The 19,930-nt window shown below is 39.6% G+C and overlaps 1 protein-coding gene across 2 annotated transcripts in view; it reads left to right on the top strand.

Moving 5' to 3' along the window:
• LOC137591507 (E3 ubiquitin-protein ligase Midline-1-like) overlaps positions 1-16,737 on the top strand; it is a 30,419-nt gene extending 13,682 nt beyond the window's left edge. For both annotated transcript variants that reach the window (XM_068309557.1, XM_068309558.1), the window contains exons 3-10: positions 4,441-4,536; positions 8,407-8,514; positions 10,139-10,287; positions 10,372-10,499; positions 11,636-11,779; positions 14,055-14,216; positions 14,359-14,566; positions 14,723-16,737. In XM_068309557.1, coding sequence (XP_068165658.1) covers positions 4,441-4,536; positions 8,407-8,514; positions 10,139-10,287; positions 10,372-10,499; positions 11,636-11,779; positions 14,055-14,216; positions 14,359-14,566; positions 14,723-15,071 — 1,344 coding nt within the window. In that variant the 3' untranslated portion in view covers positions 15,072-16,737. The remainder of the gene's footprint in view (positions 1-4,440; positions 4,537-8,406; positions 8,515-10,138; positions 10,288-10,371; positions 10,500-11,635; positions 11,780-14,054; positions 14,217-14,358; positions 14,567-14,722) is intronic.
• The last annotated feature ends 3,193 nt before the right edge of the window (positions 16,738-19,930 follow it).

The following is a 19,930-nucleotide window of genomic DNA, read 5'->3' as shown; positions in this document are numbered from 1 at the left end:
GAACATGTTTAACGCTCGGGATAAAAAGTTCTGTTTCAAAGAGAACATTATGTTCTGTACATTTTAGTCCACTTAAGCCTTATATATGTCTTTTTTGTGTTTTTAGCATTTCCTGTCACACGTTGCATTAAGTGGCAAATAAATCTTGACAGAAACAGTTATCTCATCTTCCATCATGATTACGTAACACTAGAAAAACATCAGCTAATTAAAATAATTGCTCCGTTAGATTCACCAAGCAGCGTGTTTCACTCCAGATTTTTCACAAGCTGAGCTGAGTCAGAGCTTCAGGAGTTTTAAAGAAACAACCGAAACGGGGTAGGAGGTCTCCATCTAAGCTAATTATCACGACCGCCATGCAATATGCATGCAGAACAACATATTTGATTTTTAATTCATGAAGATAGAAAAGTTTGGAGCCACTGCACAAGCATGGAAGTCCTAGTTAGTCACGTAACCCAAATGGCTGAAAGCTTAAGTGTTATATATTTAGTCCCTGCTTTTCGATCAGATATGATGGTTTCCTTTCATTTTCCAGTCTGACAAGTCGAAACTATTTTGGGTCATATTTTCCAGACCATTTCATGCATATCACTTTTTTTTTTCCCCCCATGATCCGCTGGAACGGGAGATATCCTCCACATGGCAAACGGAAGAAGAAAAAAAAAGAATATCAGATGATGGGAAGTTTTCTTTCTTGCAGAGGCAGTGTGTCTGATAAGAGATGTGGAGGTTATTGTGGGAACACCCATCCTTTTTGCGGAGATAAAATTACCCCCATCACAGGAAATTGACTGAGAAGGCATCTGGAAATAGCTTTTAAGGTCCTTGGCTCTGATTCTAAGGAGAAAGAACCTTGAGGCGAAAAAAAAGAAAAAAGATTCTGTTTGTTTGTGCTGCTTTAGTTTCAAATCACAGGGTATGTCGCGTCTGTGTCGTCATCCATTTAGCATAATCTGCCTACCATTAGTGTTGAAACAACATAGCTTGGGTTGTCAAGCGCTAATGCGCACAATAAAATACAAGCGGGTGCAAACATAACATTTGACTCACAGCCTTGCTGCTAAGCGTGATATTCACCCTCAGATGTCTCATTCAGCTTTTACATTATAAACAACATTGTTTCTTAGTCCCATAATATCATCCATCCATTAACGTGGACAATCTTTACCTTTACATTTAATATTTTAAAATAATGCTGCTTAAATGGCTCATTCATAATCTAGTTAAGTTAAAACATCATTATTTCAAGCTGTTTAAATTCTATTTTTGACCATGTGGGCACAGCAGAATCAAGCGAGGTAACAATGCTAATCTAGTCAAAGATGCGGGTAATCTTTAGTGTCTATCCGCAATAGAGAAAAAAGTTTTTTTCTCCATTGCGAGGTGAATTTCTTTACAAAGTTAGAGCAGGGGGATTTTTAAGGCAGGGGAGAGGAATGCTGAGGTCTGGAGAGACTGGCTTAGGATTTTAGCTGGGGAGCATGGAAAGGAAGCGTGGGTGGCAAAGGAGCCATAGACGCAGGAGGACAACAGGTTAGCAGGAGGAAGAGGAGGAGAAATCAAGAAATAAATCTTAACAAGTCGAGCGGTTCAGTGGAACAATATGGCGACAAGCGGAGGATAACGCTGAAAGCAACCTGAAGTAGAAGACATTATTATTTCCCACAGCAAACATTTCCTCTGCCATATTAGATGTCAGGTCAAATGTCACTGTTGTGACATATCCAGACTATGGAAGTTCATTATTTGTCCTGGTAAGGGAGGTAGGTCAACATTCCTCGAACAGAAGCTTATTTTCTGTCATGTTCTCCCGACTTAATCACCTCTGGGTTGGTTCGTTTTTAGAAATCACCAATTATAATATTTAACGACAATTAATTTAAATTATTTTTTTTTAATTTTAATTTTAATTAGTTGGTGTTATTTACTCTACAATAAAGAAAAGCCATTTTTTGAGAGGCATCCCTTGTGTACTGAATGTTCCCTTTGCGACATGTAATCGCGCACTCCCCTTTCTCTCTTATTTATCTATCGGGTCTTTAAAAGCCAGAACCTTGTTTTTCCGCAGCAGTCTTTCAGGTTGATGACAAACATGTTGTTGTGCGACTGGAGACTGCAGAGCAAACACAAATACAACACACCCACTGCAAAGATGACTTCTCAACAGGAGATAAATAAAGTGTAGATCCTGCAGTGTAGTTAGATTTCTCAGCTCACGCTGCACTTTTGCCGTATTTCTTCTTCTGTCTCTTCAATTCCTGTCCTGGTTTTCAATCCTTGACCTTGGTGCCCTCTGTGTCTTAAGTCTTTTCGCATACAAACACACACCAATGCGAGCAACAAGAGAAAAGAATCGAAGGAAACTTTTGTTGGGAATTCTTGACAAGACAATTCTGCTCTGTGTCACGGGAAATCTGGAAAATACGCATCTGAAATTTCACCTCACTTGCCTACCTGTCTCCATCCACGGTTTACCTCTGTATGTGTATGTGTGTGTGTGTGTGTGTGTGTGTGTGTGTGTACGTGTGCGTGTGTGTGATCTCTTTGCATGCATTCTTAGTTTATCAGCAACGCTCGAGGCTGATTTAGCCGAGTTCACAGCTGCTCCTGCAAATGAAAGAGGGTAATGACAGTCAGGGTCACACTTTTGAGATATCTAAAGTCAAAAGTCAAAAGCGGTGTTTAATATAGAGCCTCACAACTTGACAGGGAAATTTCAGGGGATGAAATGTGGGAAACTGTGTGTCACAAATGTGGATTGTCTTCTGTTGAAATAAGAAATAGCTGTGGGCGGAAATGAATTAGCTTTCCGGAAAAACAAAAAAACAAAAAACAAGAGTATGAAATGTGTCCGCTGATCACAACTAACCAAAACAGATCTTCCTCTGATCATAACATCTCCTGCTATTTCATCATGAATAAATCAGCAGTAGCCTTGAACATCTGTATGAATTGGTGACCTCGCCATTATTAAGGTTTCTTTGTAGGAAAAGTATTTCTACAAACTCCTCAAAAAAAAAAAAAAAAAAGCAAAGTAACACCAATTAAACATCTTCTTTATGGTGGCTTCCAGAAGTCCAGGGTGAGTCACGTCATCACAGATTCAGATGCAGATTTTTTTTTAAATTTTCTGTCATATTTGAAGGGAAAAAAAAACACTCTTTGATTCATGCTCACTGGTAATATGGACTTTGTCACTGTGGATTAACCGTTTATATCCAATCATCTCCTCGAACGATGACACTCCACACTTAAAATTGTAACAGAAATGAAGATGTGCATTGTCAGGGTGAAACGTTTGCTTAGACACACGTATCTAAGTATTCATGTGTAATATTTGCAGCTGCCCCGTGTATTTGTTGCAGCTAAAACCTCATTGTTACGATTGTCATCCTCCTTGTCATCCTTCAATAGGTTTGGTTTATTTTTATCTCAACAGATGATACAGCAGCGTCATATTTCCTCTCCGAGGGAATCTTTATGGTTCTCTTTGCTTTAGTGTGTCATCGCCATATTAAGGCCATCCATTAAGCCCCCATTGCCCACACACAAACACACACACACACATAGAAACACACAAATCCTCCTATACTCATCTGTTTACTGGGGGTTTGTTTTTCCAACATCCTCAATGGACTAACTCCTTTTTTAATCCCAAGCTTTGCAACAAATTGTCTTAAAATTTGAATTTGAATCTGAACGTATCATATCTGGCTAGGCTTTCTTGATTCGTTGCGTCAAACCGGCGCATTCCCAGCAAAAGAAACCCAAATCATCTCTGCTCTGACGTTCCTTTGCACAGACGTGAACGAGGACAGTCAGGACGTTGCATTAGAGCGGCTTAATCACGCTCGGTTTGGCAATAATATGACGGCCTTGGAAGTAAAACAGACAGCTTGTGTCTAGGCAGATCAGAAACAGAAAAAAAGGGGGCAGAAAAAGAGGGAGGGGAAAGAAAAAAAAAGGGAGGAGCCTAAGGAATAGAGAGCTGACGTGCCGTCACCTGTTTGCCGGTTTGTTTGCCAAAGGCGCTGCTGTGCGCTCTCATAGGGAAAGCTTTTGATGCTTGATTTGCCGCTTGGCCGGGTTTGCGCATGGCTTGGTGCTCAGCGGAGTGGCTGTCCCAGTCACGTCCTCTCCTAGAGTGGGATCCTCTGTCAGAGTGTTAGAACGGGCAGGATGAGGAGGCATCACCGGGACGAGGGGTACCAGCAGCGCAAGGAGGTACATGGTCACACCTCCTCACAAAGAAGAAGAGGAAAGTTATTAGTCAGGGTTTGAACTTTTGGCTCAGAAATTCAGGTCATCTCAGCAGAGACATCGTCTTTAAATCCTCTTTGCGTATCCTTGTTTTTAGGTACTTAAAATTCTAGTTTTATTTAACAATCTTTCTCCTTTTTTTTCTTTCTTTTTGATTTTATTTTATATTTTCTGCAGCAATCCCTGGACTCCAACCTCAGCAATCTGATCAAGAGGAACAACGAGCTGGAGTCGCTTATGGGGAAACTGATCCAGACGTGTCAGCATGTCGAGGTCAGTCCCAGTCGTTCGTAAGGTGTATCTGATTTTGGATTTAAACATTTTCATAGTGTCAGACTGAAAATTGAAAGTAACATTTAGCTTTAGCTTAGCGTGTAGTTGAGGTAGGCAGATTAACAGACAGGATGTATAAATGATGATCAGGATTGTACTAATGTAAAAAAAGTCTTTTTTATTATCAATTTATTTTATTTAAAAGTTAAATGTTTTGATCTATGCTCATTAATCAAGTGAAAATAAGAAAATAAACAATATATGCTAATAAACTTTATATACTAATCCCATCCAGGCATTTTAAATGTCAGGATTTGATGCTTTTAATGTGTTTTTTTTTGTTTTTTGTTTTTGGGCTATTGGATTTCTCGGGGGTCTAAGAGTACATGCTTGCACTTTCTGACTTTTCAATGACTAAACAATCGATAGGGAGAAAAGTATTGAGCTGCTGCAGAGCCGGAATTAAGGTAAAAATAAATAAAACCTTTGAGCAGAAACAAGCAGGAGAGGTCAGTCAGTGCATAATTTCTCTAATTCGACATCTGGTTTTGTCGATTGTTTATTTCCAGATAATAGACGCGCGTGTGTGTTTGTGTGTGTCTGTGTGTGTGTCTCTATACATTACTAAAGGCATCTTTTGGTTAAGCCTGCTGTTCATATACCCCATCCCACTAAGAAGCTTTAAACAAGCACTGCCAGTGGGTTAAAAACCAGCAACGTTACTTTAGCAGTAATGGAGACCAGCCTCTGGGTCTGGTCACCCTTTTGCAGTGCGATTTATTTAAAAGACTTATTTATTTATTAGTTTTTCTTTGATGATGCAGAGATTTTGAAGAGGAAAATAAAACCCTCGTATTTCCCCCCCAAAAAAAGGGAAACACTTTAAAAAAAAAAAAATCCAACAGAAATAAATAATGCATATCTTCTTGTGCACAATTACCACACACTCTGCAGTTAAAGCCCAATTTGAGTAGCACATATTTGCGTGTGTTCTTTAGGTTGGAGGATTGCATTAGTATGGGAGAACATGAGCTACAAATGAAAGCTAGCTTTAAGTGAAGTTGCCCAGGAGAGGCGTTAATGTGATGGGGCTAAAAGAGAAGAGTCAGACAGGAGACTAAATATTTCAAAACACATTCATCCGCTCCACAGATTTTTGTTGAGATGGATGGAGAAAAAAACTTTTTCATTTAAAGTGTGCAGGGTGAGCAAACTCCCGAGCTAACACCAGATTGTCAAATGAGATTAAAAAGCAGGTTGCTTTCTTGTCATCTGTTTAGTCCCTTTGGTTTATCGGTGTCCGTTTTAATCTGTTTCATTCACTTCTTTGGTTTTTCCTCCTTTAGAAGTGTCTGATATATTTTTGCTTGTCTCAAATTGTCTTGTCCTCTTCCTCTGTCAATGTATATTTCTTGTCACCCATTCAAGGCTTAATTCCCAGTGTTCACAAGTGTCTTCTATCACCATTCTTGTTCAACATAGATGTGAACTTTGGTTTAAATGGCAAACTCCCTTTTCTCGTCATTTCGGAACAAAAAGTGGTTCAAAGACATGAATTCCAAACCATTTTCAGATAACAAGATTGATACTTTCCTAAGAATGCAAGACAATTCAAAGACCACAAACCTCTGCAAATGTTGAGCATTCCCTTCAAACCACACATTCTACTCAAACTTACATTTTTATTTATTTGAAAACATCTGTATTTATATTCTCATGCCATGAAGACATAGTCTTAGAACTTGGTTTTGACCGTGACATCTGGCACACACAGCTGTTCCTGAAGAAATCAGCATTCCCTGCCATGCTGGGTGGATTCTTCTCAAGCAAATCTGTCTGTAATGGAATAACACCCTCCCTTTCTGTGTCGTGATAATCCATCTTGTGGTTTAAGTTGAAGCTGGCAAATATGTCAAAATGTTCCAAACTTAATTCCAAAACCACACCTCTTTATTGGGATCCATTCCAAAATGTAATTTCCCTGCAACAAAACCAATCCTTTCGCCAAGTCAAAATCTGTAAATATAGTTTGGATGCAAAGACATAAATCGAACTCTTAACCTCGGCATTTGGCATTAATACTGAACAATAACTGAATGTACAGTATTTGTCACAAAAAATTTGGACATCAGCCCCTTTTTCAGAAGGTTTGGTTGATAAAGTTTAGAACCCTTGAGGGTTGAGTCGTTTTCAATAAAAGTCATGGAATATCAGTGAGAGCAAATTGAAGGTTCAGTGGAAACTGAAGAAAAAATCAGGAGAAAAAACAACAACTATTGGTCTGGCTCTGCTTTAGTTTACATGCTGCTTCTTGGTTGATGGAAACGATTTTTGACCAGTGGGCGTGAAGAAAATCACAGGTAATTAAGTCAAATCTTATGAACTGCCTCTAAAGAATGTATGAAGTTAAAGTTTTTTTCTACATCTAGAGAAACTTTTCTACATCCTCCAAAAACCTTATCTTAAGAGTTACATATTTATACTAATTGGTATACACAATCCAAACATTCATAATACATACATACGAGCATACATACGGCTCTGAACGCTCTACTTTTCCCGAGAGCTGCCACGGCAAAAAGGCGAAGACAGCAATTAGGAGTGTTGAAAAGACAAAATACACCCGAACCCGCCAGAGCGATTCTGCACAGCACAAGCAACGAGATGTAATCCATGTGGCAAATTGTTTCTCTTGGCAACATTATCCCCAAAAATCATTAACGCTGTTTTGAAGGGCAAGTCGAGGATATTGACAAGGCTTCGCCAGACGTGTTTGGCTCAGTGGAAGAAAGGCAAACGACTTCCCATGATGTCATTTTTTTTTGAAAAACACCTGTCAAGCAAAGGCATGCGTACTGTGCAACCTTTCGTCAACTACTTCTTTCATTGCCCTGTGTGCTATCGCTTTGCCGCCACAACACTTTACAAGGTGCTAAAAGGGGCCCGCTAGGAAAAGACCGCAAATAGAAATTATACATCATGTTAGGACCTGGTCTTATAATTGGACACAAGCAACTTTTACAGTGTCGAATTGTAAAGGTCCCAATTGGAAGGTGAATCTAATAGCTCAGAAAGTGAAATCGGATGATCTGAAGCAAAAAAAAAAGACCGTCATGGCACAACAACCCTGAGTGTAATCAACAGCATCATCTGTACTTTACCAACATCCTCCAGCTAAATTAAATGTGTTCATTTGCCATCAGTGGGTTTTAAGCAGATGGTTGAAGCCACACTTACTAAACTGAATATGCTTTTAACCAAAGTTACAGCATTGCTGTTTACGTTCTCAACAATGCGACAATTAAGGCACCGATCACGTAAAGTCATTGTTGTCTGTCTTACAAACTTCACTGCTGCACATTTTTACCAGGATGTGGAAATTTATTTTTTTTGCTGTATTTTCTTCTTATTTCCAAAAGCAACATGTCCAACTGCCAAAACAGAAATCGTAAATGTGCACTTTATTAAAGAGTGGTCGCGGAACTTTCCTTTTTCCCCTTGAATGTCCTCAAGGAACCCTCCCATCTGAGATCCACCGGGGTAGTTATTACATACAGATACACAAGTCAGATATTTGAGCCTCGTCCTTCACCATGTTGCTGAAAAAAATGGTAAATCTACTCTCTGACATCTACAGCTTCATAAATTGTTTTGCGTATCACTCAACACTCACTCCAGCAGGAAGCAATCTGCCTGAACGTTTCTCATCTTGCTCAAATGTTTGCTTTCCAGACGGTAGGGTTGTCTGATGGATGAAAATGATATCTTGTCCGTCCATCAACATGATTTGGAGCCACCAAACAGATATTTCTCTGCATCACCTTCATTTATGAATCTCTTTTCTAATACTGCGTGTCTATTTGTACTCAGGTGAATGCATCCCGTCAAGAAGGCAAGCTTTTGGAGGAGTGTGACATCTTGATTGACATCATTCAGCAGAGGAGGGAGATCATTGGCAGCAAGATCAAGGAGGGAAAGGTGAGGTCATTCTTTAATCATTGCCTTCTCCAAGGAGTTTGGTTTTCACTCATGTGCAATTTGCTATACATATATTCGGATTCTTTCATAATAATCGACATCCATTATTTTATTTTTTGTGTGAATCTGGTGGATTCAGGGATCTTTTAATATTTACATGACGATTTCAAAGACTAAGTCGTTAATTTCTGATTAAGATTTAGAACTTCCTGTGATTTCCCAGATTTGCTTATGGTTGAAAAGCAAAAATGTGCATCATGTGTTGCAGTTCCACCCAAAAACTTGAATCTGAATGCTCATAATTTGCATCAACTGGGTAGATCATTACTTGGTGACTGTATTTTTTATGTCCATTTGCGAACCATTACAGCAGGTATAATTATCATCAGATATGCGCATTGGAATAAAACTCGTTTTTCACATCAGCAATCTATCTGGGTGACAGAAATCCGTAATCCAAATGTTAGGATTGCTAGAGTTGACATGTAATTACCCTTCTTCACTCATTTTTAAACAAATGTATGTGCTGAAAACACTCCCGAGTTACCATCAGACCCCATTTTGTGTCAAATGCAATACTTTGTTACAGCCACTTGACTTGATCCTTACATGGTGAACAGATGGCAAATTGTTCAGCTGCCTGGAATGCAAACCCTTCAACACATTCAGAACAGATGGTGAAAACAGTCCAACTGGCCAAGAGCAGATCCCTGAGCATATTAGAGGAGGGTGTGTTTGCTTGTATTTTAAACCCGCATCAGTTTTTATTATTTATTTGTTTATTTATTACTGTCTAATGTTGGCGTTTAGTTTCAAGGATTTTATTAGAGATGATATACCAAAGGATTCAGTGATTTATTTTGATGGTGACATTTCTACAGATCGCTAAGAACTCAAAGGCTTTCCACTGACACCAAGTTTGTCTTTCCAGTCTGCCGTGTTTTTTTAAAATTTCTTTTTATTTTTAATTTTTTTTTATGTGTTAATGATTTTCCAGATTCTAATAGATTTGTTTAAGCCTCCAGAGTTCGGAATCCTTTACAAGCCAAACTACTGATAAACTGACCTCAATTCAGCCACTGACCTCAATCTGTCCGTTAAAATCTCCTGTCATACTGTAAGGAATGGAAAAGAAGCTAAGGGGCAAATAAGAAGAAATGAAATCCCGATATGCGTGGAATAAAATAATTGTCAATCCATGTATCTGCTCTTTGGTTCGGTGGTAGAAATCAACTTGTAGACAGGGCTTTGGTGCACTATTTTAGAGGAATGCCAGAATTAGTAGCTCCAAAGAAATTGCCTTAGAGTCAATGTGACTATAGTGACAAAGAATGGACATTTTCATTTAACTCTAATTTACTATCATTTCTACATTCAGTTGGAACTGTATTCGACCTTTTCATGTTCAAGGGATTTTGAAATGTTAACATCCATCTCCTTGGCCCAGTAAAACCACACATTTTAGGGTAATTTCTTGTCATCAGCTCTAATTATCTTCTCGTCTCTAATGATCCGCAACAACCTGGATGAGGGTATTTTCACACATCCTTAGTTAGATAATTTTATCTGGTCTTATAGCACTTGCTCTCAGACTTTTATTTTTTGCATTTGCCACTGTTTCCAGACACAAAGGCTTCGTAAGCTGGCGCAACAAATCGCCAACTGCAAGCAGTGTATCGAGAGGTCGTCTGCCCTCATCACACAGGCCGACCAGACGCTAAAGGAAACCGATCACGCTCGCTTTTTGCAGACTGCAAAGTGCATCAATGAGAGGTGAGAGGAACTTCTTAGATTATCAGAAACCCCTTGATTAAAATTAATGAAAAAACTGTTCAATTGCTATTGGTATTGATCTAGGGTTTCCATGGCAACCGCATCAACCCAAGTGTTGATTCCCGAGATACACCTCACGGACACCTTTGACACTTTCGCCTTGGATTTTGCACGAGAGAAGAAGTTGCTGGAGAACCTGGATTACCTTACAGGTAAACCTTCATCTTCATTGGCTGAACTACAGTTTATTTTGTCAAGTACTTGCAGTCCTGTCTTTTAAATTCAGAGGACTAACTTGTTGTTGAAATAATTACCCATTCATGTGCAACCATAATCACTTGCTGACTTTTTTTCCGTGTTTAAAATTGCAATCTGAAACATCCCATTTTTGTTTGATTCAGTCAAACCCTATAATTCATCTCCTCAATGACCATAAAACCAAACATTGCCTCTCATTATAATTCCATTCCAGCCTGAAGTTCTGATACAGTCTTTTTTTTTTTTTTAACAATCTTTTGAAGTCTCTTCGTCTCCGAGCACTGCGTTGGAAGAAAACGCCCCATCCTATTAAATCCAAAACTAATTTTTAACATTTATTTCTGGGGTCCCATTTGCCAGGACCCATCAAAAATGTCACGGTGTGAATTATAAGCACGTCGGGGGACAAAAAACAAGACATTAAGTGTAGAGGAGATGAAGGCTTGTGAAAATGGCTGGCTTGTATTTATTCTGTTCGATGCATGAGGGCTTCGCTGGAGGGCCTTTTCGCTAAGTAAATCGGTCTGAATCACTCCACTATGTGCAGCCACTCATGACAGAAGGCTCCGGAGAGGAAAGAGGGAGAGAATGATAGACATGGAAAGAGATGGGAAGTGGCTTTATAATCAATTTAAGCTTTGCCTTTGTATCTTTGTTTCCTACTTCAGTTCATTCCCTTTCAAGCAACGGCTTCATAGTTTGAACGCAGTAAATGGTTTGTCTTACTTATTTCCCTGCAGAATAAAAATAAGTAATATAATAAAGTGTGCATGATTCCAAACATGACTGTAAGGAAGCCAATTCAGCATCTCTGGTAGTTACGTAACATCCCGTATTACAGCAAAAGAGTATTTGCATTGTTAATGTGTTTGTTTGAATATTTAATATCACTCACATATTCCTTTTAATGCTGAAACCTACAACTCTCCTGGAAAGAACAAGCTCAGCCCAGCGTGTGAAGAAGCACGTACACTCGTGAATTAAAACTAATGAATATTTGCCATTAATCAGATCTGGTGTGTTATTTATTACTCAGGAGAGCGAATGCAAAGATCTTGTTCGTTAATTCTCTTCTTTTAACCCCATGCAGCCCCAAATGCGCCGTGCATAAGGGAGGAATTGTGCACGGCTTCCTATGACACCATCGCCGTCCACTGGACGTCCGACGACGAGTTCACTGTGGTGTCGTACGAGCTCCAGTACGCTATATTCACTGGGCAGTCCAACATTGCCAGTAAGTGTGTGAGTTATTGGTTTAGTCACATTTCTTCTGCATTCACAGATGATGTCTTTGTAGTAAGTACTGTTAGTATTTTCCTTCAGGACTCAATATCATAAGTTCTGTTAGGTATAGTTGAGAATTTTTCCAAAGGGACATTTAAAGCTCTTTTAAACATAACATGAACCAGTCAGCCAAAAGCAGCACGGCTGATTTTCTGGCCTAACTAACCAGGTGAAGAATAGCTATCCAGACCAACCCAAACAGGCCCCTCAAACCTTCTACCTGACCCAAGATCCTTGATAAAGTGGGACAAGAACAGTTATAATGGCATCGTCTCACCACCAGGGGGCGACGGAACATTTTGCGGGTTAATCGTGGAGTAATGACCTTTCTATCACTGCATTTATTTATCTAACACACACAAAAAAAATTTTACTCATGAAAGACCCTACTGTAGATTTGACACAGATGTGAAGCGGTGCGGTATGATGTAAAGATGAAAACAGAATGTAAGTAAATGAAACTGATGTCAAACAACTGGAGAAGCCTTCAAAAAGCAATGTTTACAAATGTAAGACATAGAACGAATTGGTCCAAAATATAAAGACGAAAAGCAAATACCTCAGCCGAGAGCAAACAATCATACACGCCTGTTTATCTCGTTTGATACGTCGATAAGGTTTTGTTTAAACAGCTGCTTTTTGTATTAAGAGGAAATATTGAAAAATCTAACAATATTAAAATGACAGGAGAAGAAAACCCCTCCCAGATCCTCCCTTCTGTTTCGGATCTAATGGGTTCTTTCCTTCCTCATTCTTCCATCAGTTTTTCTGTGCTGTTTTCACCAAATCAAAAATGAAATGTGGGTCAAATGAATAAAATCTCAGCCCTATCCTGCATGGAATTCTTATTGTTTGCTTAGGCTAATATTTTCTCACTTGGGATTTGCTCGAATTGCTGGACCGTGGCCACCAGCACCCCAAAGGCAACCCAGAGCCAAAGTGCTTTTCCGCAGGTTTAGAAGAGTGGGTGGAAGTGGGACCTCCTGAAGCCACGCCTCGAGCCTTCGTCCCACCATCATCCTCACATCAAACGTGTTTAGCTTCAGACGGATTGAAGTGGAGAGAGAGAGAAATCTCACTGCATGTCGACAGCTCTTATAGGCCATCACATTATAGACATGACGGATGACATGACGACATAATGTCGTGTTGTAGAGCAACATATATACAGAAAATACTGACACACACACACACACACACACACACACACACACACACACATACACACACAACTGGAGAAAATCACGAGCACGCCTGAGTAAGTAACAATCACAGGGAAGAAAATGGGGTCAGGACATCTGAAGACGAGCTCCGTCTCTCTCGCTTCAATCACACTTCCTTTCCTCTGTCTTTTATTTGTTCTCCTTCAAATTATATATTTCAGGTCCAGATACATTCACCAGATTCTGTCTCTCCCTCCTTTTTCTTTTTGTGTTATTTTTTGTTGAGGTTTGTCCCTTCTTTGACCGCTTTCGTCCTGACGTTAATGTAACATTTACAGTTTAAAGCTGATTGAAAATAAGCCATTAATCGAAATGCGAGATCATCAAACCTGACGTTTGGAAAAGTAATAATGAATGACTATACACCTCAATAAAGCACAACAGATACGTCAAAGAGGAAAATTCAGAAACAGATTCATAAAAATAAGTGTTTAAAAAACAAAATCAAATTTATGATTTTACAGTTTATCGTAAACATGGAAATTTAACAGTGAAAACTTTATTTGGATGAACAACAGCTGTTAAAAAAGGGGGAAATCGGGGTTAGACCTTGGGCAAACACGGAAAACAGACTTTCAAGAACACACAGACACACACACACACACACACAGACACACACACACACACACACACACACAGGCCCAACAGGTTTGTGAGAGAGGTGTGAATGGTTTCCCCTTGTGCCTTTTCACACCTTTTCATCTCCTCCCGTTGCCCTGGGCTCACACACAGCCATCATTTAATACCCGCCGCCTCCCATCACTCCTCCTCAGAAAACTTTTTAAGTAAATTGCTTTGCTCCTCTGGATGCTGCAGTCCTTCTTCTCAAAGTGCCAACAGTTATAATTGAATATGTTTTTCCACAGATTAAAAATAAAGCACATAGTTGTTGCTAAACCTGGTGTAATTCATTTTGAGAAGCCTTAAACATGATATTAAATTACCTTGCTGCGCCCCCCCCTCCTCATCTGGACCACTCTCCTATCTCTCTTTTCCCTTTAGGTTTGTGTAACTCATTGGAGAGCTGGATGATTGTTCCCAACATCAAGCAGAACCATTACACAGTTCACGGTCTACAAAGCGGCACCAAATATATATTTGTTGTCAAGGCGATCAACCAAGCGGGAAGCAGAAGCAGTGAACCAGGAACTCTGAAGACCAACAGTAAGAACAAAATGACTTCAGTAATACCGACCTTAACTGAAAAATGAAACGGCCACGCAGAAATCAGAATAAAATTATAGATAATTAGCCCGTCTTTAAAGCTGTTACAGATCTCATCGCATATTTCATTCCCTTCTCCAAGGCCAGCCTTTCAAACTGGATCCCAAATCTGCCCACAAAAAGCTGAAGGTGTCCCACGATAACCTGACGGTGGAGCGGGACGAAGCCACGTCCAAGAAGGGCCACAGCCAGGACCGTTTCACCAGCCAGAGCAGCTACGGCGTGGTGGGAAACGTCTTCATCGACAGCGGCCGACACTACTGGGAGGCTTTAATTGGAGGGAGCACATGGTGAATATTAGCATAAAAAAGTCACTCCTTCTTTGTTTAATCTTGATTTGCTCTTGCATAATACCAGTTTGTTTAGTTTAGTTTTGACATATCCTTAAATGCCAAGATTATGGAGCTAATCCGAAATAATTTTGGGGTAATTCTTCTTCCCTTCAGGTACGCTGTGGGTATAGCCTACAAATCTGCCCCCAAGCACGAATGGGTGGGCAAGAACTCGGCCTCCTGGGTTCTATGCCGCTGCAACAACTCCTGGGTGGTTCGCCACAACAGCAAAGAGCTGGCCATCGAACCCTCGCCTCACCTGAGGCGCATCGGGGTCCTGTTGGACTACGACGCCGGCTACCTGACCTTCTACGACGCGGTGGGCTCCCAGCACCTTCACACCTTCAACATCGCCTTCGTTCAACCCGTTTGTCCCGTGTTCAACGTGTGGAACAAGTGTTTGACGATCCTCACCGGTCTGCCCATCCCCGACCATCTGGAGGCGCTGGAATCCCAAGGTTAAAAATGAGACGCGAGAAGAAATCGGCGTCCGAATTACCTTAAAGCTGCACTGGCAAAGATTTGTGAAAAAAAAAAAAAGATTCCTCTTTGAGTAGTGAACAAAAGATAATCCTATCCCTTTTAATTTAGACACGTTGGTTTCATTGACATGAATTAAAATGTGGTCATCTGATCTGGTTGTGTAAATATAAAACACCTAAACAGCAGCAAACAAATACAAAAAACAAATAAGAAAAAAGATTAACTCAACTTTTGCAGATTTTACAAGCAGAGAAAAACAGAAGAGATGCCTTCAGTGTCATTTTATCACACTTCAGGATTGATTTTCTGTGTTTTACTCAACTTTAATGTCAGTTCACGTCCTTTTTGACGCTTCTTATTATTTTTCCCAGATGGACGACAATAAATTGAGGTCATTTTGGAAAAAAATATGGAAAATTAAATGGGAGTGGAGTTGGAAATTCCTAATTCTAAAGCACTTTGGGGCCACAATGAGTTTATTTGTACTACTTCTAGGAAAATAAGCCACAAATTCTAAGCGTTTTCACCTTATCACTTTGAACATCACATTAAAAAACAAGCATGGATTGATTGCTTACCACCTGAATCATAGCTGCTGGGGAGAAAATAATGTGTATTTTGTAAATTCATTGACACCCCCAGCTTTCCCTTGTTCATTAAAAGGAACCAAAGTAGCCATTGTTGTGCGCTCAGATGTCTTGACATGAATTTTACATAAGGAATAAATGTTGAAGTATTTTAAGAAAGTGATAGAGAGGCGATAACATTAAGTCAATATTTTAAAAAAAGAGAGGATTTCCCTATTTTTTGCACAATGTTAATACTATATTATAGTCTTGTAGCTTAAGATAAATTTTAGTGCAATTAATATCATATTGGGGAAGTGTTCTGTGTGCTTATTTTATAGTTTTATTTGGCAGCTGGATGAGTCCTGCCCTCATGATTTAATGGGATCCATAATATGTCAGTTATGTTTCATTTGTAGCCCTGAGGTATTATTGGAGCTAATGGCTAAAATGCTATTTCTGCCACTTTTATATGAAACAAGCAGATGGCTGTTTCCACACTGATTGGCTGTTTGATCTTTCCCTGTTTCCTTTTTTTTAAAAATACTGCATTTAACACGTCGAGGTGTTATTTTGTCAAATCGAATCGCATCGTTTGTGCCGAATCTTTGCTTGATGGCCAAATCTTGATTGGAATCTTTAACTGATTCCCTGTTAATTATATAAAAAAAAGGGACAAAAAAAGCCTAAATATGAGAAATTTTATTCTCTAAAGGTCACGACTCTTAGACTAAACCCCTTCAGGGGTATCTGCATCTTTATAATTCAGGTTTTTTTTTTGGATATATGTAATAATATTAAATATTGACAAGAACTGCGTTCCTCGGTGTAAATACAAAGAGCTCATTATTGCTTAGTTGCAATATGTGGTACAGTTAAAGCAAGACAAATGTCTTCTTTATTTCTGTCTCTGTTCATTGTATCTGCTTAATTTAATGTTTCCGTTAGAGCTGTATGATCATGATGTTACACGTTCAATCTCTGGACATTTTTATGGCTGAATGGATACGAACGCTTGCACCACTGTCGTTTGAAATCCGTTTATGAGGATGTCAGAAATAAACGTTGTTCCCTTAAACATGGAAATGTGCCGTTTTGTTTCGTCCCGTAGCAGTGTGTGAATGTCAAGAGATAATCTCACAAAAAGGAGCCATTAGACTAGTTGTCTTTCTTTCTGGGGGACAATCGGACACCAATCCCGTTTTTAGGGAAGTCCGATAGAAAGTCAGAAATTCAATAAGCTGATACTGGTGCATTCTGGTTCCTGCAAAGTCACTGGTGTCCTTGGAGGAAAGAACTGTGAGTATGAAAAAGTCTTTATTTAGTCACAGACATTTATTTATGTCTATCATCTAAAGAATATCATCTAGATCTAACAGGCATTTCTTTTTTGCTATTGGCTCTATAGCTTTCATCAAGAACATATCATTGAATATAAGTTACTGATTGTGACTCATGAAATTTTAAAAAATTATATAGATTTTATAAGAATGCTATTTCACCATAGACAACAGCAGAAGAAAACACAAGTGACAGGGCAGCGGAATGTGAAGGCCAATCAAATTTTTACTGGGGCCAGTACCCTTTAGCCCCATCGGCCGGATGCACCAATGAGCCTAGTGTGTTTGTTGAGGTCCTCCTCTTCTCTCAAGTCTTTGACATTGATCTGCAGTGCAGTGAAACGCACCGTTATCACCCCCTGTGTAACGACATAATGGTAAACTACTGGGAACAGATGCTACAGCATCATCCGTACGCTTTCTTCCACATGATGAATCATCCTTGCAGATGCTGGTGTCACATTCTAAGTTTAGCTCTTGCCGTGTTTACTGGAGTTCATGAATTTCCTGCGGAAGAGGAAGTTGTTGAGTTTATCATGGGAACTTCCCGCCGACATCTGCAGAGGTGGGGTAAGGGGTGGTTAGGGGGTGCTCCGTTCCGATTTTCCCAGGAATGAGATTGTTCCTGAAAGTATTATCGCCGTACAGCTAGCGATTACCGAAGCTTTTGTGAACGTGCTCTCATGGTTCAGCGGCACGATGAGTTTTACCGCACGCTCCGCTGAGCAAACAATCAAAAGGACACAGTGGCAATTTACAGGTCGCCATCCACAAATAATGGAGGTGTGTGTGCTTGTTTGTCCGTAATTCAACCTGTTACATGGGGGATACGTTAAGCATCACTGGGCCTCAAAGGTATCGATACCGGTCGTAGCGCCTCTCCATGTATGAGATTCGTTATATGCATTTGATGCTTGGCTCACAGAGCATGCATGGACAGCAAACATATGTGAAAAGGCAGCTAAAAATATGACTTTGACTGACAATAATTGGTAGAATGTGTCATCACAACCAATTTCATGGCATTAACTCGATGACATAATTACACTCACAGCACATTAAATGTATGAAAACCATGAGTCACAACATCAGCCCATCTGTTCTTCTTCAAAAGAAACGACTAAGCCATGCATTAATTGTCACTTCCTGATATGTGGACGTCCATAGAGAGCAATTAATTCTCTTCTTCGTTCCACAAACAGGATATCCCACGTCACACTCTGGTTTTAGGTGACATGTCTATTTTGTTTCCCTGCATGACGCTCCAGGTTCGCTTCGGGGGGTTGTCAAATATTTGCATTTGTGTAATTGAAAATATATTTTCCGCCCCCACCCCCCCCAAAAAAAATTCTGACATTTTCTGCTACGTTAATGCAATTTAATCAGAGTTCAGCAGCTAAACGTGCTCGCTGGACCGCTTGAGTTCCAATTTAAGGCTTTGTGTGACATTTCAAACAATCGATGGCGTAGCGTTGCGTCTGGATTGTACTGCAAAGGTTGAGGACCGATGTTTTTTTATTAACCTATATCAAGGGAAGGTTTACAGACGATGATCCAATATAAGAGGACATGAGAGAGTATGGCTGAAGACTCCAGGCCTTCATTTCCCCTTGAGGGCACCTTGAATTTATTCAGAAGGAATAAGGAACTGTTACTCATTCTGCACACCCCGTTTTTCCCAAGCTCTTGGACGTTGAACCACTAACCTTCCTTCACAAGACCGCTACGCTTCCCTTTAGGCCAACACTGCCCCACTTTTGTACACAACATCAAACCAGAGCTGGTTCAGTGTCCCGTTAGTGCTGCAAACACACTGCACAAGGCTTAGCATTCCCTTGAGCCAGTTTACAGCCAAGCCACAGCACAAAGACAACACTTTATGCTCCTGGGGAATTGTGTCAGCACTTTGTCGGCCTTTGCTATTTTGATTTTTACAAATATATATATGGGTATGTGTGTGTATATCAGTTGCTACTTGCTGACAGCTCGGCATTTCAAGCAAATAGGCAAACATTTTGAGATAAGAGAAGAGGGGGCAGAAAACACCCAGGGGCCAGAGTACTGGAAACAGCAGACAAAATGATGAAGATGAAACCACTAGTGGGGCATCTGTACATGTGCCACCAAAGCATCACTTTTACCATGATAAGCCATTGAAGACCGGCTGGAAAATATGTTTTCCCATTATTGCAGAACTTATTCAAAAGCTAAAATTTTGTATTTCTTGCAAGAAAAAGATGAAGAAAAAAAAAAAACGTTTTTATGCTGAAAAATCAATTCTTCAAATTTCCAGCAGGTGTCACTATTAGGATTCAGGAAAAACCAGCGTTGAAGCATCTCCACAGAATTGCTGGTGTCATCCAGGAGTGTCATTGACAATAGAATAATTACTGAACTGGCCTCTACTGTAGATCTGCTCTGTACAAGAGGAACTATTTACAATCAATTGGTAATCTATTATAAAATCAGTCATAAATTCATGTATTTCAGTATTGTTGATGGCTGTCATATCTCATGTCCTCATACCTCCTGTTCTCAGCTTTCATACAACAGAGAGAAAACTTCAACTTCTGCCATATGTTCCTTCAGAGTATTTTCAAAAGATCAAATAAATTAATGAAGAACTTCGAATTAAGATCTAGGAAGTAGGAACAAGACCACTACATCCATTAAAGAAAAAAAAATCACATCCAAATGCAATCAGTGGGTCTATAATTTAATTTCTAATTACATGCTCACACATTTTGGCTATTCTGAATTGTGGAGATATAATGTGAACAAAATGAAAAAATGCAAAAGTGACAGAAATAAACAGTTAATGCTGACCTCGATCAGGACACTGAAGTCACACCATTTTCTTGCTGATCTTTATATATCATTTAGAACTTTTCATTGAAAAAAACATGATCGCAGTCATAATCTGAGAAACCCAT

The sequence above is a fragment of the Antennarius striatus genome, chromosome 24, assembly GCF_040054535.1.
Source record: "Antennarius striatus isolate MH-2024 chromosome 24, ASM4005453v1, whole genome shotgun sequence".
Lineage (NCBI taxonomy): Eukaryota > Metazoa > Chordata > Actinopteri > Lophiiformes > Antennariidae > Antennarius > Antennarius striatus.
The sequence above is the reverse complement of the archived record's forward strand: the minus strand, read 5'-3'. Positions and strand labels throughout refer to the sequence as shown.